The sequence below is a fragment of the Phalacrocorax carbo genome, chromosome 28 (genome assembly GCF_963921805.1).
Source record: "Phalacrocorax carbo chromosome 28, bPhaCar2.1, whole genome shotgun sequence".
NCBI classification, from domain to species: domain Eukaryota; kingdom Metazoa; phylum Chordata; class Aves; order Suliformes; family Phalacrocoracidae; genus Phalacrocorax; species Phalacrocorax carbo.
Genome location: NC_087540.1, coordinates 2,510,171 through 2,537,324, shown reverse-complemented (window position 1 = coordinate 2,537,324; position 27,154 = coordinate 2,510,171). Strand labels below are relative to the sequence as shown.

General features: G+C 59.9%; 2 protein-coding genes across 6 annotated transcripts in view; both read left to right on the top strand.

The window, feature by feature from the left end:
• The first annotated feature begins 205 nt into the window (after positions 1-205).
• On the top strand, positions 206-9,767 carry DENND4B (DENN domain containing 4B). 4 transcript variants are annotated; one of them, XM_064474813.1, is made up of 27 exons: positions 206-291; positions 2,228-2,538; positions 2,616-2,868; positions 2,964-3,033; positions 3,173-3,342; positions 3,435-3,676; positions 3,767-3,833; positions 4,406-4,464; positions 4,544-4,688; positions 4,797-4,972; positions 5,093-5,193; positions 5,289-5,504; positions 5,589-5,734; positions 5,810-5,949; positions 6,029-6,152; positions 6,278-6,484; positions 6,569-6,697; positions 6,774-6,930; positions 7,204-7,553; positions 7,631-7,753; positions 7,847-8,022; positions 8,377-8,500; positions 8,587-8,820; positions 8,893-8,998; positions 9,092-9,257; positions 9,333-9,397; positions 9,501-9,767. In XM_064474813.1, exons 2-27 carry the CDS (start codon positions 2,240-2,242, stop codon positions 9,644-9,646), a joined length of 4,191 nt encoding a protein of 1,396 aa, XP_064330883.1. In that variant the 5' UTR covers positions 206-291; positions 2,228-2,239; the 3' UTR covers positions 9,647-9,767. The 4 variants fall into 4 exon arrangements, with proteins under 4 accessions (XP_064330883.1, XP_064330882.1, XP_064330880.1 ...); XM_064474812.1 differs by having other exon boundaries at positions 7,006-7,553; XM_064474810.1 differs by having other exon boundaries at positions 6,774-7,553.
• Positions 9,768-10,745: 978 nt separating this feature from the next.
• The window catches only part of GATAD2B (GATA zinc finger domain containing 2B), a 46,070-nt gene continuing 29,661 nt past the window's right edge, over positions 10,746-27,154 (top strand). Inside the window, exon 1 of one of the 2 annotated variants that reach the window (XM_064475320.1) lies at positions 10,746-10,904. The gene's annotated coding sequence lies outside the window, so the exon portion shown is untranslated. Of the gene's footprint in view, positions 10,905-26,054; positions 26,285-27,154 lie in introns of those variants that run through there. The other variant, XM_064475321.1, reaches the window with a different exon arrangement.

The following is a 27,154-nucleotide window of genomic DNA, read 5'->3' as shown; positions in this document are numbered from 1 at the left end:
CTGGGGGGCGTCCTGGGGGGGTCCTGACTGTTTCTGGGGGTGCTGGGGGGGTGGCCGGGGGGGGTGGCATCTTCTGGGGGTGCTGGGGGGATCCTCGAGCTTCTGGGGGTCCTGACCGTTTTGAGGGTGTTGAGGTGTCCCCGTGGGTCCTGGTGCCCCCCCTCCGCGGGTGCAGAGGGTCCTCCGGGCCGCCAGGGGCCGCTGTCGGCGGCGGCGGGGCCGGGCGGGCGCTCCGTAGCGGCCTGGCGGAGCCCAGCGGCGCGGCCTGGCCCGGCCCGGCCCGGCCCGCAGGTACCGGCGGGGGCGGCCGGGGGCTGCTGGGGACCCCCAGGCCGGGGGGCTGGCGGGCTCTGGGGCCGGCCATAGGGCCTGTGGGGCCGGGGCAGGGCCTGGGCCGGCTATGGGGCCTGTGGGCTGTGGGGTATATAGGGCCGACTATCGGGTATATAGGGCCGGCTACGGGGTCTGTAGGGCCAGTGTCGGGTGTATGGGGCCGGATAGAGGGTATATAGGGCCGGCTATGGGGTGTAGAGGGCCAGTGTGGGGTGTATAGGGCTGGCTGTGGGGTGTATAGGGCCGTCTGTGGGGTGCATAGCGCCGGCTGGGGGTGGGTGTAGGGGAGTTGTGCAGTCTATAGGGCCGGCTATAGGGCCTGTGGGGCCGGCCATGTGTGTAGGGTGCACAGGGCCGGCTGTGGGGTGGCTTTGCGGCCAGGCTGACGTTTGCTGACACCCCCACTTCCACCCCAAGGTTTGCAGCCTGCGATGGGGGGGTCTGTGGGGTGGGCTGTAGCCCCACAGCTCCCGTGGGGTGCAGGGAGCCGTGGGGCAGAGGGCACGCAGCGGGGCAGGGTCTCCAGGCACCATGGGGCAGGGGCTCCTAGGGATGTGGGGACCTCCCTGGGGACCCCCGCTGCTCCCCAGCCTTTGGGGCACTGCCGTGGGGCAGGCTCGCCCCATAGCCTGACGGGGAGGGGGGTGTCCTGCTCCCCCCCACAGTCGCCGCTTCCCCTTTGACAACCGCACTGTGGGGCCGGTTCCTGCTCTCGCTGCAGCTGGGGGCAAAGCCCTGCCCCTCCCACGGGACTCCTCCGTGGGGCTGCCCACGCTGGGGGTCACCGGTGGGGTCCGTGGGGATGAGGGTGGGCCAGGGGACCCGTCATCCAGGACCCTGCCGTGTTCTGCTGGCTCTCAGTGGGGTGCCCCACTTTGGGGCCTGGCCGGGAGGCTGCATGAGGGATGGTGAATGGGGAGTGGGGCACGGCTGTGGGGACCCCCCCTGCCTGTTTCTCCTCGCCCGAGGTGGGTGGCGGGAAGCTAAATCGGTAGCTGGGGCTGCGGCTTGGCCGTCGTCACGTGGCGCTGGGCTAAAAATACACCGGGGTGGCCGCCCGTGGGGCTGGGGGGTCCCGGGGTCCCCGGCCTGGGGACGGGGACAGGCTCCCGCCACTGCCACGGCCCTAATTCTGCCGGCACGGGGGATGCTGGCACGGCCGCGGCAGGGTGTGACCCCCCCTGGCTAAGGGGGTGCCCTCCTGGGGCGGTGGAGCCACCGCTGTGTCCCTGCTCGTGTTCTCCATGTTCGGGGTTGGGACTGGTTTGTGTCCCCGCCCCGAACCCCGGTGCGGCTGGGGCAGAGCCAGCATCGCGCCCCAGTGCCCCGCGGAAGGGGGGTGACGGCCGCAGGGGTGTGACGTGGGCGTTCGGGCCTCGTCGCCTGCTTCCTTCCCCTTTCCAGCCCGCCCCGCGCAGCTCTCCGGTGGCCTCCGCGGACCCCTCCTGCGGCGCCTGGGCAAGCTGGGGGCACTTGGGGGTGGGGAGGGGGTGCGTGGAGGGCTGAGGGGCCACCTGCGGGCCACCGAGCCGGGGTGGGGGTCCTGTCTCAGAGGCGCTGCCCAAGGGCTGTCCCCCCCCCAGCCACTGTGCTCGGGGTGGGGTGCTGCCGCCCCTCCCGAGCCGTGAGGGTCCCCATCGCCCCGTGCCTTGTGGCGTGACCGGAAGCCTCCTCCCTTCCCGTCCCCGGTGCTTTCGCCCCCCCCTTCAGTTCCACCGTGCCCCACAGCTGCCAGTTGGGCCATGGGGCACCCCACGCTGCCATCCTCTGGGGTGAAGCAGCTTTCCCAGCTCCACGGGGCCCCAGGGGAGCTTGTGGGGCCCTCAGGACGGTGGGTTCGGGTGGGCTGTGGGGCAGGGCTGGGGTGTCACGCATCCCGCTGTCCCCCCTCCAGATGCCGTGAGCCATGTCGGACGAGAAGCCCCCGCAGCTTGTGGACTACTTCGTGGTAGCCGGACTGACGGACACCTCGCGGCCGCTGGAGGAGGAGAACCAGCAGCACCGTCTGGCCCGCCCCAGCGAACCCATCACGGACGTGGCTGTCATCATCCGCTCGCAGGGCGAGGAGGTGCCCCACGGCTTCACCTGCATCGAGACCACCACCTCGGGCCACCCTGTTGACCTCAACGCCGGGCTGCTCAACAACCCCCAGATGTTCATATGCTACAAGCGGGGTCGGGACAAGCCCCCCCTCATCGAGTTGGGGTGAGGCTTTGTGACCAGGGCTGTGGGGAGGGGAATGAGCTCCCCGGGGGTCTCCTTCACCCCTCCTCTCCACGCAGGGTGCACTACGAGGGCAAGGACCGCCCGAAACCGGGCTATAAGATCCTGGACACGACGCCCTACAGCCGCTCGGCCAACCTCAATTCGGGGGGGCCGGGACACCAACGCACTTTCCTGACGTACCGGCGAGCGGCCGAGCCCCACGGCCACAACACGCTGGGGGTCACTGATATTTGCCTCATCATGCCCAGCAAAGGCGAGAGCACCCCTCATACCTTCTGCCGGGTGGACAAGAACCTCAACACCAGCATGGTGGGTGCCAGGGTCCCCCCTCTCGCCGCTGCCGGGGTGTCCCCGCCGTCGTCTGACCCACGCTGACCCCCCCCCCCTCCGCTCCCTCCTTGCAGTGGGGCCCTGCCCTGTTCCTGTGCTACAAGATCGCCATGGCCAAGGCCAACACGCTGGTCTACGAAGCCGGTAGGGTCTCTTGTGGTGATTGGAGAGGCTTTGGCTGGCTGTGAGGCGCCCACCCAGCCGCTCCCTCCCTCCCCTTTCCTCAGCTGGATGGGGGAAATGATATGATGAGGCTCATCCTTTTGTCCGTCTGTCCATCCAGGGCTGCTGGGACGTTACCCCGAGCAGGACAGCGAGTCCTTTCCCCTTCCCGAATCGGTGCCCGTCTTCTGCCTGCCCATGGGGGCCACCATTGAGAGCTGGCCGGCCGACACCAAGTACCCTCTGCCCGTCTTCTCCACCTTCGTGCTGACCGGCGCCTCGGGCGACAAGGCAGGACGAGGCGGGGGGCTCGGGGGTGTCGGGGGGAGAAGCGGTGTCGGTGGGGGGGGGGATGTCCCGCCCTGAGCGCCCGCCCCACGCAGGTTTACGGAGCGGCCATCCAGTTCCACGAGGCGTTTCCCCGAGAGCGGCTGTCGGAGAAGCAGAGCCTACGCCTGGGGCTGCTGAGCGTGGTGGATCGACGGCCCGTGGCCGGCCGCTCGCTGCAGACCCGCAAGAGCATCTGCGTCCTCTCCCACTGGCCCTTCTTCGACGTCTTCCGCAAGTTCCTCATGTTTATCTACCGCTACTCCATCTCGGGGCCCCACGTGCTGCCCCTCGAGACGTGAGCGCCGGGCGGGGGGAGGTTTTTGGGGGTTGGGGGGGGACAAGGGCCCCGTCGCCTCCCCGCACTGACGGGCCCGTCTCTCTGCAGGCACATCTCGCATTTCATGCACAACGTCCCCTTCCCGTCCCCGCAGCGGCCGCGCATCCTGGTCCAGGTGAGTCACTGTGTGTCCCTCCCCACCGTACAGAGACCTCCTTAGGTCTTGCAGGGGGAAAATTAGAGAGGCCGAAGCCCAGCTGGAACTCAGTCTGGCTGCTCTTGTAGGGGGTAACAAAAAAGGTTTTTACAAATACATTAACAACAAAAAGAGAGCCAAGGAGAATCTCCTGCCTTTCCTGGATGCCTCATTGCTATGAGGATGAGGAGAAGGCTGAGGTACTTAATGTCTTCTTTGCCTCAGGCTTTAATAGTCAGACGAGTTATCCCCGGGGTATTCAGCCCCGTGAGCTGGGAGGCAGGGACGAGGAGCAGAATAAACCCCCCGTAACCCAGGAGGAAGCAGTTTACGACCTGCTGAGCCACCTGGACACACACATCTATGGGGCCGGGTGGGATCTGCCCGAGAGTGCTGAGGGAGCAGGCGGAGGAGCTCGCCAAGCCACTCTCCATTTGCAGTTGGACCTGATGATCCTAGAGATCATTTTCAAGCTTAATAATTCTATGATTTTATGATTCTCCCGTCCTCATCCCTGTGCTGGCCCCCCCCACCCCACTGTGTCCCCCCAGATGTCCCCCTACGACAACCTGCTGCTGTGCCGGCCCGTGTCCTCCCCGCTGCCGCTCAGGTAGGGATATCTGTGGGGCGCTGGGGTTGCGTGGGGCGGGGGGGACGCGGCACGGCTGAGTGACGTCCCCTCCCCGCAGCGGTGCCAGCTTCCTGACGCTGCTGCAGAACCTGGGCCCCGACAACGCGGTGGCGCTGCTGGTGGCCGTGCTGACCGAACAGAAGCTGCTCATCCACTCCCTACGCCCCGACGTCCTGACCAGCGTCGGCGAAGCCCTGGTGGCGGTGAGTGCCGGGGAGGGGACGCCACGGGGGCGGGGGACACACACACACACGCCGCGGCGCTGGGGAACCCCTGGCCCGTGGCGCTGACAGCCCTTGTCCTGTCCCCAGATGATCTTCCCCCTGCGCTGGCAGTGCCCCTACATCCCGCTGTGCCCGCTGGCGCTGGCTGACGTGCTGTGTGCCCCCGTGCCCTTCATTGTAGGCATCCACTCCAGCTACTTCGACCTCCACGAGCCCCCCAGGGACGTCATCTTCGTCGATCTGGACACCAACACCATCTTCCAGTGAGTGGCCCCCGATTCTTACCTGGGGAGGGTGGGCTTCACCAGCGGGGTGATGCCTGGGGGGTGCCGGGGATCCACCGGCCACCCTCCCCTCGTCCCTCTGTGTGTCCCCCACTCCAGGAGTGAGGAACGCAAACTGCTGTCCCCGCGCTCCCTACCCCGCCGTCCCTGCAAGGTGCTGCTGGCCTCGCTCCACAGCCTCTCCCAGCAGCTGGATGAGAGTGAGTGCGGGTCCGGGGGGAACCCCACAGCCTCCCGCATCCCCCCACCCACCCCCGCCCCCTAATTTCCGCCCCCCGCCGCTTTGCTTTGGCAGTGTACAGCGGGCCGGGTGAGGAGGCGTCGCTGGAGCTGCTGCTGAGCGACGCGGAGGCGGCGCGGGGCCGGCGAGCGCAGCTGGAGCTGGAGGCGCGGGCGGCTTTCCTGCGTTTCATGGCCTGCGTCCTGCGGGGTTACCGCTCCTTCCTGTGCCCCATCGCCCTGGCGCCCGCCCCGGCCGGCCGCGACGCCGGCAGCCTCTTCGCCCTGCAGGGTGGGTGGGCGGCGGGGGAAAAGGGTGGGGGGTGGCCGGGGAGGGGGTTGGCGGGGTTTAACCCACCCCGTTCCATCCCCTCAGGGTTCCTCAAGTCCCGGGAGCGGGCGTACCACCGGTTTTACGGGCAGCTGCTGCGCACCCAGCTCTTCACCCAGTTCATCGAGGACTGCTCCTTCGCCAGCGACCGAGACCCCTGCCTCGAGTTTTTTGACACCTGCGTGGATAAGGTGGGTCCCGCCGGCTCCACCTCGCCTCCCCACGTCCCCCTGCGCTCCCGGTGACCCCCCGCACCCCCTCCCCAGGTGCAGGCGGAGCTGGAGAAGCCGGAGGACACCCCCCTGATGGAGCTGGACGACCCGCGGGGGGGTGAGCACACGGTCTTCATCACCCCCCCCGAGCAGCCGGCGGGTCCCGACGGCGCCGAGCTGCCTGCGCGGTACCGGTGAGACCCCACCCCACCCCCCCAGCCCCGCCGCCCCGCCCCGGGTCCCCCCAGCTCAGCCTCTGCTCCCTCCCACAAGCTATGATGGGTTCCCCACCCTGCGCCCCGAGCTCCTGGAGCCCCCCCGGGACCCGCTGGTGGCCCAGCTGTGTCAGGCCAGGAGCAGTGCCCCCAGCAGCCCGGCCCCACGCAGGACCAAGCAGGTGAGCGGGGGCCAACGGTGCGATGAATTGGCCGGGCCTCAGCGGGGGGTAGGATGGCGAGGGGTGCAGGATGCCGGCTGCACCCTCTCAGCTCCCTCCTCTTCCTCCCCTCGCCCCACCCCCAGGAGATGAAGGTGGCCCAGCGTGTGGCCCAGAAGTACTCCTCGGTGCCCGACATGTGGGCCAAGTGCCTGCTGGGGCACTGCTACGGGCTCTGGTTCCTTTACCTGCCCACCCACGTCCGCGCCGCCCCCGCCAAGCTGCGGGCGCTCCAGCTGGCCTACGACGTCCTGCGCAAGATGGAGGCTCACAAAGTGGTGCTGCCGGACGAGGTAGGCGGCATTTGGGGCAGGGGAGGTCGCTGGGAGATAGGGGGACCCCAACCACCCCTGATTGTTCCCCATTGCCCCCCACAGGTTTGTTACCGCATCCTGATGCAGCTCTGCGGGCAGTACGGCGAGCCGGTGCTGTCGGTGCGGGTGTTGCTGGAGATGAAGCGTGCCGGCATCGTGCCCAACACCATCACCTACGGCTACTACAACAAGGTGACGGGGGGAAACAGGCGCACGGGGAGGCTCTGGGGGGTCCCCATCAGCGTCTGACCCCCTCCCCACCTCGCAGGCGGTGCTGGAGAGCAAGTGGCCAGCGGGGACGCAGAGCGGGCGCCTGCGCTGGGCCAAGCTCCGCAACGTGGTGCTGGGGGCGGCCCAGTTTCGGCAGCCCCTGCGGCAGCGGGAACGCCAGGCTGCCGCCGCCGCTGCCGCCACCGCCCCCCCAGGTAGGTGGGGATGGGGAGGGGGCCGGGGGGGGGTCGCTATCCCCCCCCTGACAGCCCCCGCGTCCCCTCCTGCAGACGGCCGAGCCCCCCCGGCGCCCCGTCCCAGCCTGCAGCGGCAGACCACCTGGGCCGGGCGCAGCCTGCGGGACCCCCCCCCAACCCCGCGGCTGGTGAAGAGCGGCAGTCTCAGCTTCCCCGGCGGCACCCATGGTGAGGGGGGCCGGGGAGGATTGGGGGAGCCCCCAACCACTCGGCCCCCACCTCTTCCCGCAGCCCCGGATCCGCTGCCCCCGCGGCTGCAGGGTCCCCCCGGCTCGGCCGATGGGAGCCTGTCAGACGTCAGCTTCGCCACGGACGAGAGCGACCGGGCGGACGAGGGGCCGGCGGGTGGCACGCCGCGACGGGGCTTGGCCGCCAAGCTGCAGCAGCTCCTGTCACCCGGCAAACGGTCCCCGCTGCGGCCGGCCGCCGGCGCCGAGCTCCCCGCCGGCCCCCGCGATGCCGCTGACGCTGCCTGCCCGCGCAGGGGCTCCGAGCAGCGGGACGGGGATCCCCCGCCGCGCCGCAGCCCCGCTGAAACCCTGCTGCGCCCACGGGAACGGCCCGAATCCACCGCCTCCGAGGTACCCGGTTTCTCCCCGGGGAATGTGCCTGTCCGTCTGTCTGTCCGTCCTTGCTGACAGCGCGTGTCCCCCCTCAGAGCTCCGTCTCTCTGGGCAGTGAGTTGGACCTGTCGGACACGTCGGTGGGCAGCACCGGCGTTCCCAAGTCCTCCGAGCTGCCGGCTGATGGGGCGGCCGGGCAGGAGCCGCCCGCCGTGGAGGTGAGTTGGGGGGGGTCCCATCCCGCTGCGGCTCCCCCTCCCCAACCCTCTGCCGGTGCCGTGGGGGCTGACGGTGCCGGCGGCGGCGGCCAGGTCCTGCTGTCCAGCTGCTCGCGGTGCCAGGGCTGCGGCGCGCTGGTGTACGACGAGGAGGTGATGGCCGGCTGGACCTCCGACGACTCCAACCTCAACACCACCTGCCCCTTCTGCAGCCGCTCCTTCGTCCCCTTCCTCAGCATCGAGATCCAGGACTTCCAGCTGCCCCCCAGGTGGGACCCCCCATGTGCCCTGGGAGAAACCCTACTGTCCCCCATCCTCCCTGCTGTCCCCAGACCCCTCTTTGCTGCCCACTAGCGTCCCCTGCCCTGTCCTCAGGGAAAACCCAATGTCCCACATCCTCTCTGGTGTTCCTGGTGTCCCCAATGTCCCTCTTTGCTGCCCACTGCTGTTCCCCAACCTTCCCTCCTCTGTGGGAAACCCTGATGTTCGCATCCCCCCGGTATCCCCAAACCCCCTCTTTGCTGTCCACCATTTTCCCCCATCCTTCTTCCCTCCTCCGGGGAAATCCCTAACATGCCCAGTGCCCCCCCCTCATTTCCATAACACCCCTCTTTCCCGTGCAGTGCCGCCGGGGACGGCTCCCTCCCTCCTCCCGCTGCGCAGGGACCGGTTCTCAGCGACCGCCGCCGCTGCCTGGCCCTGGACGAGGCCGAACCGGAGCTCTGCAACGGCTGCCCGGACACGGCGGTACGGCGCCGGGCGCGGAGAGGGGAGACAACCATCCCCGCGGGGGCCCGGCTGTCCCAGCGACGGTGTGTCCCCCTCTCCCGCAGGTGCCGCGGCGGTCAGAGCGGGTGGCTTTCGCCTACCTGAGCCCGTTGGTGTTACGGAAGGAGTTGGAAAGTTTGGTGGAGAACGAAGGCGGCGAGTTCCTGGCGCAGCCGGAGCTTGTGGACAGTCACCCCATCATCTACTGGAACCTCGTCTGGTACTTCCAGCGCCTGGAGCTGCCCAGCAACCTTCCCCGCCTGCTCCTGGGCTCCCAGCACGTCGCCCTGGCCCCGCAGGTGAGGCAGTGGGGGATACAGGGGGGGTTTTGGGGGGTCCGCCAGCCCGGCGCTCACCTCCCTGTCCCGCAGGCGCAGCCCCCGGACGCCCCCTGCGTGCGTGTGCGGCTGCTGTGGGACGTCCTGGCCCCCGAAGGTGACGCCTGCCCCCCGCTTTACGTCCTCTGGCGGCGTCACAGTGAGTTGGGGGGCGGCGGGGAGGGGGAGACGGCAGCGGCGGGGTGCTGCTGAGCCCCCCGCTGTCTGTCCCTGTGTGTCCCCTTGTCCCCAGGTAGCGTCCCCACCCTGCTGCGGTCCCAGCGACCCCCCGGCCACCCCTTCTCGCTGACCTTCCTGGAGGCCGTGCTGAGCCACGTGGGACTGAACGAGGTGCACAAAGCCATCGCCCTCTTCCTCGAGACGCCGGCAGCCCCGGGCGGCCCCCAGAACCTGCAGAGGTAGGGGCTTGACCCCCCCCAAACCCCTCCTTTTGGCACCGTGCCGGCCTCGAATCACCATTCTTGCCTCCCCAGGAGCATCTACCGGGAAATCCTCTTCCTCACGCTGGCAGCGCTGGGCAGGGACCATGTGGACATAGGTATGGCGGGTGCGGGGTGGACTGGGGGGTGGACTGGGGGGGGGACTGGGGCAATGCTGATGGCCGGTGTGTCTCTCCCACCACCCAAATGTTTGCCTTACAGCCGCTTTCGACAAGAAATACAAGTCGGCCTACAACAAGCTGGCGGGGAGCCTGGGCAAGGAGGAGCTGCGGCGGCGGCGGGCGCAGCCCCCCAGCTCCAAAGCCATCGACTGTCGCAAGAGTTTTGGGGCCACCCTGGAGTGTTAGAGGTGGTCCCCCCCAGGGACAGAGGTGGGGTCCCAGCCTCAGCAGGGGGGGAAGCCCCCGCCCCAGCCCCTGCCTCACAAAGGGTTTTATATGTCAGTATTAATATATTTTTATTTATTTATTTCCCCCTGTCCCCCCTTCCCAACGCCGCCTCCTCGCTTCTGCTGGCGCTGGGCTGGGCTGTGCGTATCCCACCCCCCCGCCATCTCCACCCTGCTGCTGCCTGCCTGTGCCCTGGGGGGGGGGTTTGGGGGCCATCGCAGGGGTTTGGGGGGGGGGGGGGGTTCGGGGGGCTGCCCCCCCACCTCCCACTGTGCAATAGGAGCCCCCCGCCCTGGGGGGTCTGTAAATAAAAGCCACTGCGGTATTTTCCCTGCTGCCTCCCTGGGCGCCTTCTTGTGGGGGTGTTGAGGGGGAGTGGGATCCCCCCCCCCCCAGGGGACACAGACACCTGTGGGGGGGGGATACAGACACGCCTGGAGGACTCACTCCCCAGGGCACCATAGAGACGGGGGGGAAAGAGGTGAGAGAGCAGTGGCCTCTGGCCACGGCAGCCATCTTGGGGCCTGGTGGAGGCCTCAGGGATGGCGCGAGGCCTCCTCAGTGCTGGAGCCCTTCTTGGTGACGGCGACCTCGGGCGCGGGGGGGGAACGCGCGGCCCTGCCCATTGACTGCTACCGGCTCCTCCCTCCCCCCTCCGCAGCGTCGCGCCGGGCCACGTGCACCTCCGGTACCGGGCGCCACGTGGGCCGGGCGCCGGGCGGCTACGGTGGCCGCTTTGGGCCCAAATTCCCCCGTGTGCGGAAGGGGGGGTGGTTTTTGCCCGCCGACACCGCGCGCGGCTGGAGATACCCGGATGTCCAGGCTCGCAGACCCATTAAAGGCGCCCCGCGGGGAAGCTCGGCGGTTTTCCATTGGTGGAGGCGCGCGCCAATCTTCGCGCCCGCCCGCCAGTGAGAAGCGGGAGGCGGGCCCGGCGTGGAGACTGGAGGTTCGATTGGTTAAGCGCCTCGTCCGTCGTCGCGCCGCACCAATGCGCGTCGCGTTTGGGGTCGGGAGGCGGGGAGCGAGCGGCGGTGCCGCTGCCCAATCAGCGGCATTGTTTGTGGTGGTGCCGGCTGCGCTCCGCGGCGGCTGGTGGCTGCGGCGCCGCGTCTGCTCCGCCCGCCCCGGCCCGGCCCGGCCCCGGCTCGGCCCCGGCTCGGCCCCAGGGCACCCCCCGGCGCCCCCGGCCCCAGGGCGGCGCCCCCCGAGCCAGGTGAGGGCTGCGGGGGCGGGGGGGGGGGTGAGGGGGGCAGGGCCGGGCCTGGGCGGGGGCGGGGGGGGCAGGGCCTGGGGGTTTGGGAGGGCGGGGGTGGTGGGGGGGGTGTGCCTTTGTGGGGGCAGAGCAGAGGGGTTTGGGGGGGAAAAGCTGAGGGGGGTGGGGGTGGGTGGCAGAGCCCAGGGGATTTGGTGGGTAAAGCGGAGGGATTTGGAGGGGTAGGACAGAGGGGTTTTGTGGGGGCAGAGGTAGGGGTTAGGGGGAACAGGGGGTGGGGGTTGCCTTTGTGGGAGCAGAGCCCAGTGATCTGGGGGGGCAGAGCCCAGTGATCTGGGGCGGGTAGAGTCGAGGGGTTTGAGGCGGCAGAGCAGGGGGATTTGGGGGTGCAGAGCCCAGGGTTTGGGGAGGACGGGGGTGGGGGGGTGCCTTTGTGGGAGGCAGAGCCCAGGGGTTTGGGGGGGCAGAGAAGAGGGATTGGGGGGGCAGAGCCCTAGGGCTTTGGGGGTACAGAACAGAGGGGTTTGGGGGGCTGTGCCTTTGTGGGGCAGAGCCGAGGGATTTGGGGGGGAGGGGAGCGGAGAGATTTGGGCGGGGGAAGAGCCGAGGGATTTTGGGGTCAGAGGAGAGGGGTTTGGGGGATTGGAACTGGGGCTTCTGGGATTGGTGCTAGCTGGGTGCAGAGCTCGGGGGCGGGGGGAAGGTTCAGGAGCCCGGGGGGGGCTTGGGGGGGTATAGAGCTCAGGGTTTGGGGGGCAGAGCCCCAGGGGTTCGGGGGGGGGCAGGGGCTGGCCCAACCCTCAGGAATGGGCGAGGAGGGCGGGGGGCGGGGATCCCCCGTGGTAAAATGGGGTGTTGGCTCTTCCTCCAGGGCTGGGGGGGCCGGGTGGGGCGGGGCGGGGGCGGCGGGGGGAAGCGGGGTGCGGGCGCTGCCTGGCTCCGGGCCTGCTCTGCGTGGGGGAGTCCCCAGGGCAAGGGGGGGAGCGGGGAGGGGGCGGCCGCCTCCCCCAAACCAGAGGTGACAGAGCCGGGGTGGGAGCAGCCGCCTCTCCGCGCACCTGGAAGATTTTTGGGGGTGGGGGGGAGGGGAAGCAGGGTCTGTGTGTCTGTCCGTGTCCCCCCCCATCCTCGGGGTTGGGTACCGCCGCTTTGTGGGGGGTGCTGGTGCGCGACGCTGCGATGGATCAGCCCTCCTCGATGGGGGGGCTTGGGGCTGGCAGCTCCCCGGCAACCGGAGGGACCCCCCCCCACCCCCCCCTTTGTTCCCTCCTCTTCTGCCGGGTTTTGGGAGCCATTCCCGTTTCCTCCTGCCATTCCCGTTTCCTCCTGCCATTCCCGTTTCCTCCTGCGTTGCCATCACGGCGTTTCCTCGTTAGGAAAGCGATGGGAATGGGCGATTGACCATCCCTTCCTCGCTCCGCCACCGGTTGGGAAACCAGGATTTCGGCCCTGTGGGATTCTCCCTCCTTTCTCCTTCCTGATGCTGCTTCCCCACGTCAAAATCAGGACGGGGGCAGCAGCCAGGAAAACTTTCACATCTCTGCTTTAACGTGGAGCAAGAGAGAGTCCGGCGACTGCCTCCTCCTTCTGCGTGGGCAGCGCAGGCAGCCCTGCCCGCAGCCCTGCCTGCACCCCCTTTTTGCCGGGCGGAGGGGGATGAAAACGTCGCTTCTGGGGAGGCCCAGGCCCTTCCTCTGTCGGCGTTTGGGAAGCTGGGCGGCACGGTTCCTCTCCCCTTTGCACTATTTCCCAAAATGAGAGGGTTTGAGGCGTTTAAGAACGATCTCCCTTCCCCTCCGCGCCTCGAAAGAAGGGTCTCTTTGATGGCGGGGGGGTGCTGTGCCAGGAAGAGAGGAGGAGGAGGTGGTTTGGGCAAGCGGAGGGTAGCTGAAAGCAAGGAGGAAGAGCGACAGCATATGGATGCGATCGTATCGATTCGCTTTAGCTGCCTTGCCTTCTGTTTGCTGAAATCACCCCCCGAAAAGGGATTTTTTTAAAAAAAATATTTTTAATTTATATTATTTTTTTTTGAGCCTGCCTTGGCTGCTGACAGGCTGGAGGAGGGAGGGGGGGTACAAGCCCGTGGGGACTGGCGTCCTTCTGGAAGAAGGTGTGGGAGGTTTTGACTCTTATTTCTCGGTGTTCTTCGGTGGGGGTTGGGGAATGATTGCAACAACAAGCGGTTCAAGAGGACGGTGGTTTTTAAGGATCGTGCGTGGTTGGCTACCGGCAGCGGAGCGCGTGTCTCACCAGGGAGCCGAGGGCCGGCCGTGTTTGAGCTGTCTGGGTGCACAGGGAGAGCCCCCCCCCCACCCCCAACCCCTCGAAGCTCTGGCGCTCTGCTCAGCCATAGCGCTGGGTTTTAAACGGCCCGTGATGATCCCGTCACCGGCGGGGGCAAACACGATTGCAGCTCACGTGGGCGTCGGGGGAGCTCGGTGCAGCCGTCGCACCGGGGCCCCGCGCCCTCGGGGTGAAACGCCACGTTCGCACCTGATCTGAAACGGGGTTCGTTGTCCCCTGGGATGGGTGTCTGTAGGGATCCCCCGCCTCGCCGCGATTTAGGAGCGTGCCTGGAATTTCTCCCGGGCGCATCGGAGCTGCCTAGTGGTGGGAAGCAGCCAAAAAGACCCGTCTCAGGGGCCCGACGACCTGATTTCCGAGCCGTTAAGATTTTCAACGCGAGGTGCAACCTTCGCTTCGGCGCTTTTCCTGATCACGAGGCTGCGTGAAACCAAATGTGACGTGCAGCTGACAGGGAGCATCCATCTTTGCAGCGCTGCGGTTTGCCCGCGCCGTGAGCGGCCTGGCTTCCTCTTCCGACGGCTAACGGGCTCCCCGCCGGTCGCGGCACCCGGCTCCGCTCGGAGTATCCCGCTCCACGCCGTGCTCCCGGCTGCTCCACCGCAGGGCGGGGGGATCGCTCCCTCCTTTTAAATGTTTCTGAGAGGGGGGAGAGTAGAAATATCTACTTGGCAGAGTTAATTAAACTTAAGATGCTCTTGAAAGTGTCTTTCCTGCCAATGTTTTCTTCTGAGGGAGTGGCGCGGGGCTCGTGATCAACTGTTTGCAAGACGCTGGGGGGTTAAATGAGAGGAGCTTCCCGGATTTCTCCACTGAGCTGCTTTCATCGCTCGCTATTCCCTTCAGCATTTAAGGAAAAGCAGTCACTGAAGCTTTTTTTAAAATTTATTTCCCTGTTAATTGACAATTCTCTGTGCTTTTTGCTTGCCCCCCCCCCCCCAACCACAAACCACCCACTGGTCCCTGATCTTGCAGGGTGGGGGGTGTGATGGGCTGCGGCCCCTGCACAGCGGATAACTCGCCCCTTTTTGGGAGCCAGCCGGGAGGGGAGGCTTTGGCGAGCGGCCCCGCTCATCCCGGCTCGGAAGGAGTCCTGTTGCATCGCTCGGTCGTAAGAATCGCTCATTTTTAAAACGTTTTGGCAATAACAAAGAACTAGGGATGTGGGGACAAAAAGAAATAAAAAATCCCTGCGTGTTTTTTTCTCTTTGTGACCCAGCGTGTTACCCCACGGAGAGCAATTTTTATTTTTTAAAAGGGGCGTTCGGTTCAGGTGGTGTTTAAAGCCGCTGGCCCGCGAGCACCGCACGCGCGGCTCTGCATCGTGGTTGTGCCGAGGCACAACAGCAAAACGTTTCTGTTTTTTAAGAAAAAAAAAAAAAAAAAAAAAGCCCAGAGATTGGCTATAAATCTAATCCCCGTGTAAAGCTATCCACCTCGCGCGCAGAAATTCAACCTATCAGGCCGTGCCACATGCCGCTGCAGTTTTATAGCGTTGGATCGACTGCTGGAAGATGGAGAAGAAACTTACTTTTACGGCGAGACGTCGCCGGCGCCTCTGCGCCGCCGCCGTTTGGGGATCCGTTTGCTTCCGTAGCTCCGCGGTGCCGCCGGCGATCCTGCCGTGGGGAGCCGGCGGGGTTGGGTTTTGCCCTGGGACTTGTGGATTTCTGCTCCTTAATCTCGAGCGGGTTCAGAGGAGCCCGGTTACAGATGGCTGGGGTTTCATTTGCTGTGACTTTATTTTTTTTCTTTTGAGTTGCATGTAGGTTATTTTGCAGGTTTTTTTTAAACACGTGGGATGATATATCGCTGTTCTGTAACCGTCATCTCGGGGTGATGCACCGAGCGACGGGGCCTGGGAAGCGAGATGTGATGAGCCTGTGTTTCTCCCTTTCCCTGTTACGAATAGACTTCAGGTTATTTCGGTTTCAGTATTTCAGGTAATTTGGCTGTTAAAAGACAAATATTTTCGGCCTTGGCTGCGCTTTCTTCAGGAGGTTTCCGTGGCAGGCGGTGGAAGAGCGAGGAGCTGTGCTCGCGCGCGTCCCGGTGGACCGTCCGCCTGGGGAGAGGCTGGTTTTGCTGTGGCGCGTAGTTATTGTGAGAGGTGGAGTTGAAATGCTTATCTGGGTCACTTGAAAAAGAGATTTTTTTATTATTATTATTTCTTTTACCCTTAAAGAGCATTCCTTTGAAATCGGGACTTTGATGAATACGTCAACCCGCCCAGCGTGCCGGTCTTGCTTTCGGGTACTCGGGCAGCCCGCCTTGCCCGTGCTCTCACCGTGGGGTTGGGGCGGACGACACAGCTTCCCGGCCGGAGCGATGCCTGGACGTGCAGCGCTTCTCGTTTTCCTCCTGGTTTTTTTTTTTTGTTAAAGCTGGAAATGAAAGGACGTCAAGTTAAGCTAACCTTAAAACGGAGCCGCGTACCTGGTGGTTGTCCTGGTGCTTTCCAGCTGAGGCTGACGGTGAGGTTCCCCCTCCCCTGAGCATCGCCTGCCGAGCGCAGCGTCCCAAGCCTGCGTGTGGGCAAACCCAAGCTTCTCCTAATCTCCCTGATTTGGAGAGAAACGATTTCCCAGCTTAATTGGGCAGAGGATGGCAGGCGTCCCGGCGTTGGCGTGGTGGTGCCTGGGTCCAGCGATGGACGTGGCTCGGCTACAGAGAGAAACCGCCTCGGGCTGGGGAGGGACCCCCCGGCGCGGGGGGGTTCGTTTGGGCATCGCAGGCCCCGTCCTTGCGCTGGGCGGCTTCTTCACCTCACATATTTCCTTGGAGGCATTCCTCGCCCTTTGCTCTCTCCCCTTCAGATGCCCAAAATCTTAAAGAATGCCATTAGGATTTCTTTTTTTCATGGAGTCAAGTAAAACCTAAGGAGTTTCAGGGGTATTTTTGTTGTTTTTCCCCACGTAACCGGGGCAATGTGCTCTGCTCCGTACAAGAGTCAGGTTCTTCCTCTGGTTTAACAACTCCAGGTACTGCTGCGCCGTTTTCAGGTAGAGCTTTGGTCCCTTTGCTGATAATACTGCCCGAAGGTACCGGGGCTTCCTTGGTGTGACGCATCGGTGCCCTCCTGTCTCCTTACGGTCTTGTCTTGTGCAAAACCAGAGCGGGTGGTCAGCCCAGGTCGGGTGTTTTTAGGTTTGTCGAGCGCCTCGTTGCGTGCACAGACCTCAAAGTTCATCCCCAGCCGTGGGAAGTGGGTCAGGAAAGAGGCTACAGCGCTGGGGTTTATGCTTTCTGGTTTTTATTCTCCCTGATTTTCACATAAACGCAGCATCTCGCTTCTAATTGCTCCCTCTCAGCCCTCGCAAAGATGGGATTATTTCAGATGCGTTGAGGAAAGGGCAATATAACGCTAAACTTCGGATCACAATTAGTTTTGCAACTCTGCTCCTTAGACGTGGAATATTATCTGGTTATTTGCGATAATGGTATCCGGAATATGCCTGAAATCCTTCTGAAGACCAGCACCAGCATTTGGAATTTGGAGGGTGTGAGGAGAGGCGCTTGCAAGCCTCCTCTCTAAAATTAGACCGAAGACCGGCGCGGAGGAGTCTGTAAAGAGCCTTGGGGGCTTTTTTTCTGCAGAGCATCGACGTGACCGTTGCGCGTCAGGCCCGCGAAGCCGCATCCATTTTATTTCATCCCTCGATCAAAGTCTTTTGGCTTCGTGGCAGCGACAGCAGGTATTTCCAGGGAGGTGGTACCAACGCCGGTGCATGTGCCAGGATGGCTTCGTGGGCTTTCACTGGATGGAGGATGCCACTGCTCAGGTTTGAGTGCGTATTTGGGGGCTGAACCCTGAAATTGTCCCATTTCAGAGTCCTGCCGGTGGATTAGAGGCAGCCCTCGCTTACAGAGCCCTGCCTGGTTCCTCAAGGGTGGAGCAGCGTCCTGCTGGATGATCGAAGGAGTTGCAAGAGGGGAGAGAGAGGCATTAAAAGACCATTAAGGCGGTGACGGAAAGCAAAGACCGGAGTAGTTCTTGGTTCGGGGTGAAATGAGCTGTGTCTCCTCCGGTCCTGCGGTGCAAGGAGGGAGGAAAGATGTCCTGTTGTGCTCGGACGAGCCGGAGGATCTGCCCCGAGACGTGCGTTTCCTCCTGTTTATTGGTTTTCGTCGCAGCGGTTGGCATTCTCGTAGCGGTTCTTTTCCTGCTGAAATTTTTCAAGCCCGCTCTTTAAAGGCAAACCTCGCCACTGTTGAACGTGCGACGGCGCGGGGCGGCTGGTGCGTGCGCCCTCCCAGCGCGCCGGCTGCTGGAGCCGTGCACCGGCGCTTTTCGGGCGCCTGCGTCGAAATAGCAGCTCAGTACGGCTGCGCAGGGGCCAGGCGGTGCTAACAATAAAATAACTTGTGGCCGTGCGCCTTTTGGTTCAATGGAAGAAGTAAAAATGCCTCGAAACAGCCAGTTTTGGATCCCATCGGGTCAGCGGAGGCAGTGCTGCTGCTGGACCTGGGCTCAAACCGCCTGAAGCCAGGAAGTGTATTTTTCCGGAGTATCCTGGATTAAGGCCTCATTTTCATTGAATCTCAGCAAATGGATGCTAGAATCCCGTTTCTTTGGGATTAGACCTAACCCAAACCCATCTGTCATCTTGGGAAGAGGATGCTGCTCCTTACTGCCTGTTTGCCCCCTCCCAGACCCGCAGCTTTGGGTTGTGCCCTGTCTGTAGCTGGGAGCGGAGCATCTGTGTGCTTGGCTACACAAAGCCAAGACGTTCAAATACTTACCTTTCATTCCAGTTAACGCTCTGGTTCGGTGTCGGGGGTTAGCAACGGGATCTTTATCGCCAAACCTGCATAAAGATAAATATTTGCAGGGAACAGAAACCCCTTCCGCAGGCAGTGAATTGAAGCGTTGCCTTTCCCCATGCAAATCTTTCCGGGCCTGATATCGCGGTCTTGGGTGGCTGGGGCTCCTCTGGGGAGCAGACGGGCACATCCCTCCTCTTCCCAGGGCAGGGGGGTCCCAAGAAGGAAGCCACGGAACTGGGATTTTGGGGGAAAGAGGCCGGACCTCTCCCTGCTGCCTCGGTGAGCTCATGTGTTGGGATCAAGCTTTTTATCCCTCCTCTGCCGAGCCTGAATACCTCTTGGTTGCGTCCCTACCAGCAGGGAAACAGATGGAAGCATGTTTCTTCAAGCTCCCAGCGAGGGAGGAGGATGTCTCCTCTTGAAATGCATCTCGGAGACTAAATCGAGCTCTTTACCCCCAAGCTCTTTCCCTGGCAAGGTGTTTTGGGGTGCGAGGCGGCTCCGGCTCCTCCGGTCCGTGCAAGAAGCTTTCTCGTCGATATCCCGGCACGAAAACCTGCAAAGCAAACGGGCGAGATCTCGCCCTGTGCCGCCCTGGTATCGCGTCCTCCCTCTGAGGAGCCGGGGAGACGTGAAGGGAGATGGATAACCTGAAATCCTCCCGTCGCCGAGGCTTTCACTGCTGACAAGTTCTGGGTTTAACAGTTTGCTTGTCATTTTTTTCCTTCCTTTTCCCGACTGCCTAACGCAGTTTGTAGGAGAGGAAAGATAATTCACTTTAATGAATTATAAAACTTGTTTCACTGCAGTGGGTCTTCATTTTTCCTTTTGTCTGCAGCAGAGTCACTGTTTGAGTAGAATAAAATTAACTTAGTCCCTGAAAAGACAAAAGAGCTGAAACTCCTCGCTGCTGAGAGGAGCTGAGGGAGGGAGGGGGCAGGACATTATCTCCAAGGCCCCATATGCTTTACCAATCATAATGTTTTAGGGTGTTTTTTTTGTAATCTGGAGTTTTAAATTTAAACACTTTGCCATTTAAAAATGGTTCTTTTATATATATATTTGTTTTCCCAGTCGGTCGCTGAGAGCGTATCCGGAAACAAACCGCGTGAAGTTAATGAAACTCTGCGGCATCTTTACAAACCTCTCTGCGCCGGCGCTCCGGCGACGGCCCGTGTGTCGGCAGGGGCTGGGATAGCGAGCGGAAAACCCCGCTCGTCCTTTGCGCCGCTCAACTTGCTACGTAACCCTAGGGAATATTAAGATTTATTAAATTTTAGATTTAAAGTATTACAGCGGGATCGTTGTCTCGGGTGGCTGAGCGAAGGCCTGCACCTGGGACTGGGGAGGAGCTGGGAATCTGGGCGCCAGCTGAGGCCGCTCCCAGTTTAAAACCGCCCTTTAGGTGGTGGTTTGTAGGCGATCACCTGGAGCGGGCGGTGTGCGGGGTGTATCTGGAAGGGAGTGATCTGCCCCCCAAACACATCGGTTAGTCTGGCTTACCTTTGTCACCAGCTGAGAGAAGATGCTCTTTAGATGTTTTTTGTTTTTAAAAGGGAATTTTGAGCGAAAGGAAATCAATCAGATGCAGACTTTCAGAGAGTTTCAAAATGGTTGCTTGGTAATAGTCCCTTGTCAAATAAGTCCAACCTTAATGCATTTTCCCCTTCTGTGAATCGCTCTTTAACTTGCTGCTTATTAAAGTCCCTGATTCTAATTTAATCTTGGAGACCTGACAATTTTAAATACCTACTAGCGCGGCGTGAGTCCGATCTGGCGCTTCAATAGCTTATTTCTTTACTCCCTGCAACAATTTCAACGAACCGGCAGCTGCGCGGAGGAAGGCGACGCTTCGGTGTCCGTGGCCGGAGTCTCCGCTCTCGATTCAGAGGCACCGGTTTAACGAACGCTGCGTGTTTGGAACAACACACGTGTCCAATAAAATAGGGGAAAGGTGCTAAAAGACTTGTTTTTAAAGGAATGGCTTTAATTGCAAGACCAGATCCTGAATGTCGTTAGCAAAACTGTTTTAAAATAACCCCCCTTCCGGCCTCAGCTGCGTTTAGTCGGTGCGTTTTGCTGAGATCTGGCTAAATCGAGGGAAGGACGGGCCGGGAAGCTTGCTGCAAGCCACCAAGGATGCCTTCACAAATTGCTGGGCACCATATGGCAAATTCAGGTGTTTCCCGTGGTGTGCCGGTGAGCCCGTTTTTTTGATGGCTTGTAATTGGGGTTTGGTTGGACCACCAGCAGCCCCCGGACCCTTTGCTTTCCCTTCCCTGTATGGAATTCGTTGTTGTTTTCCCCTTATGCTGGCATTTTTATGCTACTTGTCCCTACTCTCGTTCAGTCTGCTGCTCCGAAATACGTGGACCCAAAGCGCCGCTCGCTTTTTTACGTTTCAGCGTTGAAAATAACTGGACTGGGAAGGCAGCAGCTGCTGGACATGGTTAGCTTCCCACGCTTTGTGGTGAGGATAGAAATAGGACTGCCGTCCGTTCGCTTTCCGGTGGGATAGCACCGCGGTGAAAATACCGCGTTGGAGCTAGGCGGCGGTGCCGCGGATGGTGACCGCTCTGTTAAAATTGCCTTTAAAAGTGAGGGAGGGGAGCTAACCGTGGCGCTGTGGTGAAAAATTCAAAGGAGAGGGGTCAGAGGACGGATGTGAACCTTGGTTGTGTTGTGTTTTAGAGAGAATTGATCATTTCAGAGGGGTTAACCCCAGATCCAGGCTGAATTTCGGTAGCGGGGTTGGACGGGTTGGGGCCGGCCCACAGAAAATGAAATAACTGTGCTTTACGCTGAGGCAATCCTGGCGGTCTTTTCCTGGTGAACGTCGTTCTGCTTCGTCTGAGTTTGGTGAAACTCTGCTAACCAGTTCCTTCGCCTTGAGGTTAGCAAGCTTTGAAGCTGTATTGAGTGGCAATTTAGGTCTCTAGTTGAAAAAAACAAAAGTTCATTCCTTCCCTCATGCCTTCTAGTTTTACCAAAATATTTTTCAAAGTACTTGTTGCTAGTCTGTAGCTGTGTTATGATGATGGCGATCATCTGCTTGCTATTAGCTAATGAGAAGGAAGGAAAGAAAGTCTGAAGAACATGAAGAGGAGGGGGTTTGGTCCAGGATCCCTCTGTTTTGGAGCAGAAGAGGTGACTCGGATGACAGATTTATAAGCAAAGGACAGCACAGGTGGGGAATAAGCAACGAGGGAAGAGATGAGTCCTGGTGAAACCCACCCTATTCCCATCTGCTTTGCTGCAGGAAGCCGTCCCGCTTGGGTCCTGCTGTGCTGGAGACTTTCCGGTGCTCCCCGGCAGAGCCAAGAGCAGCGACCGTCCACGGGACTCGGTTTTGGTTTTTTTTTTTGTTTCCCAGAAAAATGATGAGGAGAGATTTGTTGTTCTTAGATCGATTTGAAATTCCAGCAGCGTGGATGTAAGCCTGTATCCTGCCCTGCGTTTTCATCCTTCGGTTCCTTCTGGAGGTTCAGCATGGGATTTGGGCGGTGCTGAGGAGTGACGCTGCCGGTGTCCCCATCCTTTAGCGATACAGGGACGTTATCGCTTGGAATTGCTGACTTTGTTACTCTTCTTATATTTATGTCTGTCGTTGGATGTTTGGTTCTGGTTGAATTTTAAAAATTCAATAGAAATGTTGTAATTACATCTTTTTCTCCTCCCCAACAACCATCGTGACGTTTACTGCTCTTTGGATCGTGGGCTTTCTCCTTGCTGTATTGTAGAATCATAGAATCAACAGGTTTCGTTATGAAATGAGCCTTCCCCGTGTTGGGAGTCTTCTGAGCTCAACCTCGTTGCCAGCCTGTACCTTCAATACCTAGCGATAGGATGAGAGGAAACATCCTCAAGCTGTGTCGGGGGAGGTTTAGGTTGGGTGTGAGGGACAATGTCTTCCCTGCCAGAGGGGTCAGGCCCTGGCACAGGCTGCCAGAGAGGTGGGGGAGTCCCCGTCCCTGGGGGGGTTCAAACACCGTGTAGATGCGCACTTCAGGGAGTGGTTTAGGAGACCTGGGGGTGTTGCGTTGATGGTTGGATGTGATGATCCTAGAGCTCTTTTCCAACCTTAATGACTCTGTGATTCAAACCCACCCTCCACTCTTCATCTCTTACACCCTTCCTCTGCGCAGTTAAATGCGACGGATTTGTCACGTGTCCCCAGTGTTGGGACCATTACCCAATTTTACCACTTATTTTGGGGTTGTGGCAGCGTCGTTGTTTCCTGGGCCGGTACGCGGTGGTCAGATCACGGGCTGCATCTCAGCCTGCCATCACTTGGGTACCATGCTACATTAGCCCTTTAACAAGTGACTTTATAATTCAAACTTTCCAAATATTTCGTCCCAATAAATTAACTCTGGGCGATCGCATCCTACTTTTCTGGTCACCGCCTCTTTCTTACCTTCCTGATTAGTTACCTGGGAAAGCTTGAAGGTTTGCTGCCCTAGAGACCCTTGCCACCCGTCCTTTGTATATTATATATAAAAATCGCTGTAAAAGCGTAAATGAAGAGAAGACGGGGACTTCTGGGCTAATCACCCAGCAGAGCCGACGGGAATGGGGAGAGATTTCTCAGCGATGGATCACCTGCAGATAATGAATTGGGTTCGGGAAACAGAGCCGCATAAAAGCAGCTATTGTTAACACTTTTGCAGACTTCGTCAAAGGCCTTTTCATACTGGAAATAGAAGCACCCAGAGGATGGGTCCTTGTAAAAAGACCCTAAAATTCAGTTAAATGAACAGTCCAGTGATGTTTTACCAATACCTTTTCCCATCCTGGCCATAAAGATCTTTCAGAAGCCTTGCAACAACGGGATAAAGGACAGGGCAGGAGGAGAGATGTAAAAGCATCTTCAACCACCCCTAATTTGTTGGAAACAGTTTAATCTCTGCCGAATCTCCGCATGCCTTAAAACAAGGATGAGAGGTCTGGAGAAAGATGGAGAGTGTGGAAAAAGCATGTAACCGTCCTAAAAATCAGAATGGAAACGGCTGAGGGCAGAGAAAAATGCTGAAGAAACTTTTTGCCGTGGTGGGCTGACGTCGACGAGGAGGTGAGATTAAAAAAGCGGAGGATGGAGATTTCCCTAGAGGGAGCCATTTGAGGTGGCGTGGTCTCCTCCTGGATACCAGCTGATGTTTCTCCATGACATGGTGAAGAAATTACAAGCCGCAAGGCTGGGCAGAGACTCCCTGCGGTGCCCGCGGAGGTGAATACCAGTGAGTACCAGTGTATCTGGGGCTGCACTGAGCATCGTATGTGGACCCGGTGTTGGGGAACTGAATTTCAGTTCAAAAATATGTCAGTTCTGGGTTTTAAATGAAGAGAGGGTCAACTTTGTCTGAAACCGGACCCAGGCAGCGTTATGGTCAAGGTAACGGCAGGCTGCGGAGGGAGGGGAAAACAGGTGCTGGGATGTTGGTGAGACGGCTGCCTCCGGCCCTGGCCGCCCTTGAGAAGCATCGCCGGGTATCGTCAGGAGGTCGTTTTTCTTCAGGGATTGAACAAATACCGCGAAGGGCGAGTGTTTGCTCCCTAGGAGAAGCCACGCTCGCCCCTCTCTGCGTGGAGACGCCGTACCCACCAGCCGTGACCACCAACCGTGGCGCGTCGGAGGCTGCGGGTTTCTTCACACCATGTGGAAGAGAGGCTTCCTGATCTGATACCTGCACCTGAGAGACCCCAAAACACATAATTTCGTCAAGCAGAACCTCAGGATCTCGGAAGACTTCTCAGCTATAATGTGCTTGGGTTTTCTCTTTAAAAAAATTGCCAGTTTCTTATCCTGTGCTTCTCTCCTTCGTTCTCCCGTGGCCTCCTGCCGCTCGGTCTGCACGTTTTTGGTGGACGTGGCCTGGAAATCAATCCTCTTGGGGCCCAAACTACCACCTCATTAGTTTATAAATCTATGGTAACTACCATGTAATTAAAGCCTAATTAGTTATTTTCCCCCTTTGTTAACGAAATTGTTCCATTTTATCTAATAAAGGCAAACCGGGGTAGGACCCGTGCTTGGAGTGGCATTGAAACTCTCCTTAATTACCAGATTCTCTGCAGCCCATGGGTTGACTAAAAACATGATAGTTACTGGGTATTACAGATTACATGGTTATTTGTGCGCTGTGTAATAGCTTTATTTTTAGAAGATGATTTGATAATGCTTTCGGCGTGTAAAACCAGTGAAACCTGGGCGCGCTATCTCGAAAAAGATGTCATTTGTGAGTCGGTCGCTTCTGCTCGCTCCACAAATAAATTAAGTGTAGTACCAATCCTTAATTACATGCAGGGAGTCTCTCCAAACTGGCGCTAGAGCTCTTGTTAACCTTTGATTAGCACCATTTTGTGATTTGCAACCCAAAATGGTTCCCATTTCATCAGTTTTTTCAGCCGTCCGGTCACACCGACCGATTTCGTCTGAACCACTGAGGCTCGGGTTCCCGTTCCGTGGTTGGCAAAGCCGGGTTCGTGCTGGGTTTTGGGGTAATCTGTCCGTGTACCAGCTTTGGAAAATACTTGAACCGACTCAACGGAGCGGGTTTAGACCAGACCGGTCCCAATAAAGGAAGCGGCGTGGGGACGCGGGTGAGCCTTAGGCCTTTCCCTTTGGATAAGGACTTTAAGTGCTAAAGTAAGTTGGAGATATAAATAGCAAATGGTAAAATGGATTGGAGATGCCTTGTGAGAAGGATACGGTCCTTCAAAAAATTCTGTTCTGAACTTTTAACCTATTTCTGGACGTGTATTGGTAGATGTGTTCAAAAAAACGTGTAGACATGGCCCCTGGGGACATGGTTTAGGAGGCCTGCGGGTGTTGGGTTGACGGTTGGAGTTGATGATCCCAGAGGTCTTTTCCAACCTTACTGATTCTGTGTTTGGGTAGGATAAGTGGCCGAGGCCCAGCTTCGCTTCCGCGTTGGGCTCTCCATCTCTCAGGTTCTCTATTCTGGCTTGCAGAGGGAGGGGAGTATCGGGTTTATTTCTGCTTTCAGCATAAAGAAACTGATTTTGGTAATCCCGATTTTATAAAAAGCTCATGGGCGGACTAAGAGGAACGCAAATCGTCTCTGTCCTTGTCGCTTTTGGAGGAGCGGCTCGGTGTGCTGGGTGCTCAAAACCCATGTTAATTCCCTCACTAGGCCTCAAACTTGTCACCGTCATCCGTAACTGCCGCTTCCTCCCGCGTTTCATCTTTAGCCGCTTCCTTCCACCTCTAGGCTTTAGGGCATCCTCATCTTGGCCGCAGGAATGGGCCGCCTTTGGTGTTTGGGTAAAACAGCTCAGTCCGAGGTTTGGTAGAGCCGCTCTCCGCTGGAGCCGGGGCGCGGGTGCCACGGTGTCCCCGCCGCCGGCCAAAACCCGACCGGATCCTTCCTCTCCGACGAAGGAGGGAAGATGAGATGCCAAACCTACAGCCGGCCTCTTCGAAACCGTGCGGGTCCTTGAAGCCAGGTGTTGGCGGCCGGTCCGGTCGGGGCCCCGCTGGCCCACGGGTGCGGAGACGCCCTCCCGCCGCGCGCAGGGACGCGCTCGCCCCTTCCGCCGCCCGGCTTCGCCGGCGTCCCTTGGCATCTCCGCTGGTTCCGGCGTGCCGCGGGCGACGGAGGGGCCGCTTCGGTACCTCACCCTACAGCTGGTTTTTTAAAGGGTTTGGGGAGGGGGGGGGGAGGCAAGCAAAGCCCCCCGCCGCGTGCGTCGAGGGACCCGACCGTCGTTTTCGGGAGCGAAACAGTTAAAATACCATCAGAGGAAAGGAGCTCTCATGAATGAAGACAAAGTTTGGCGGGGGGCCAGGGGCTGCTGGCGGCCGGGGGGAGGGAGGGGGCGGCAGCCAACTGACTCTTATACCACAACCCACTTTAAAAAAAAAAAAAAAAATTAAAAAAAAAAAAATTAAGAGATAATTCCATGTCCTGAGGTTACAAACCGGCTGCAACTGGTTTTTTTTTTTTTCCTCTTTTTTTCTCTCTTTTTTTTTTTTCCCCTGCCCTGCAAGGCATCATGGGTAAAAGTAAGCATCCCCCTTTTCTTTTGTTTAATATAACAGTACAGCGCATGATTGGCAGGGAAGTGCCCGTTTTGAGACAGGGTTTCTGCAGGTCCCTGGAGGGGGATGGCACGCGGGGCCGCCCATGCTCTTCCGAGAGGGCTCCTCGTAAAAAAAGCTTGGCTCTTCCTCGCCCTCCTCTCCCCCCTTCCCGCTCCGCCGTCCCCGCTCCCCGGCTCTCCCGTCCCCCCTTCTTTTCTCCCTAATTTTCTTGACAACTAGAGGAGGCAGCAGGAATATTGTACCTGTAAGTATTCTTTAGACTGTCCTTTTTTTATTTTATTTTTTTTTTAACAGACAAAAGGCTCTTTATGGATTATCAGATCTGCTTTTTCTCTTTTTTTTTTTAAAAAACATGAGTTTGGCAGCTAAATGTAATGTCTTTACAGAATATTTTAAGGAGAAAACTAGCACTGTTGCTTGTATTTGCTGTTGGAGCGGTTCCCTTCCCCCTTCCCCCCAAAAAACCCCCCCCTGCCTCTCGCCACGCTCCTACCATCGCTATTCTGCTGGAATTACTAAATCCAACCCTCCCTGCTCTACCGCTGCAAGGGAAGGCTGGATTTTGGGTATTAAAAAAGAAAAAAAAAAAACCAAAAAACCAACTCTATTATTTTTATTTCCTTTTGTCTGTAGCTCTGATGGTTTGATCTAACAGCATCACACCCCCCCACCCCCTTTTAATTTCATTTATTATTATTATCAGTATTCCCCCGTGCCCCGCCGCGCGGAGGCCGCCAGCTGACGGGCGCGCGTGGCTCGCGGCCAGCGCGCAGGAGCGTGCGGCGCGCACAAAGGCAGGGCCCGCAGTCGAGGAAATCGCGGCGCATTATATAAGGAAGCCTGCGTCATCCCCGGCTCGCTCAGCCTGACGGATGGGGAGGAGAGGTGGAGGAGGACGGAGGCGAACGCTTCCCTCCCCCCCACCCCCTTATTATTATTATTATTATTATTATTATTATTACATCCTTTTTTTTCCCCAACTGACCGGTTTGAGGGTGGGGAGCGTTTTCCAGCCGGCAGGGCTGGCTCTCCCCAAAGCGTGCGATCGCAGCCAAATTCCCTGTGAAACAGGAGGAATATTTTCATATCCCGCCCCCCCCCCCCGCCCCTTGTT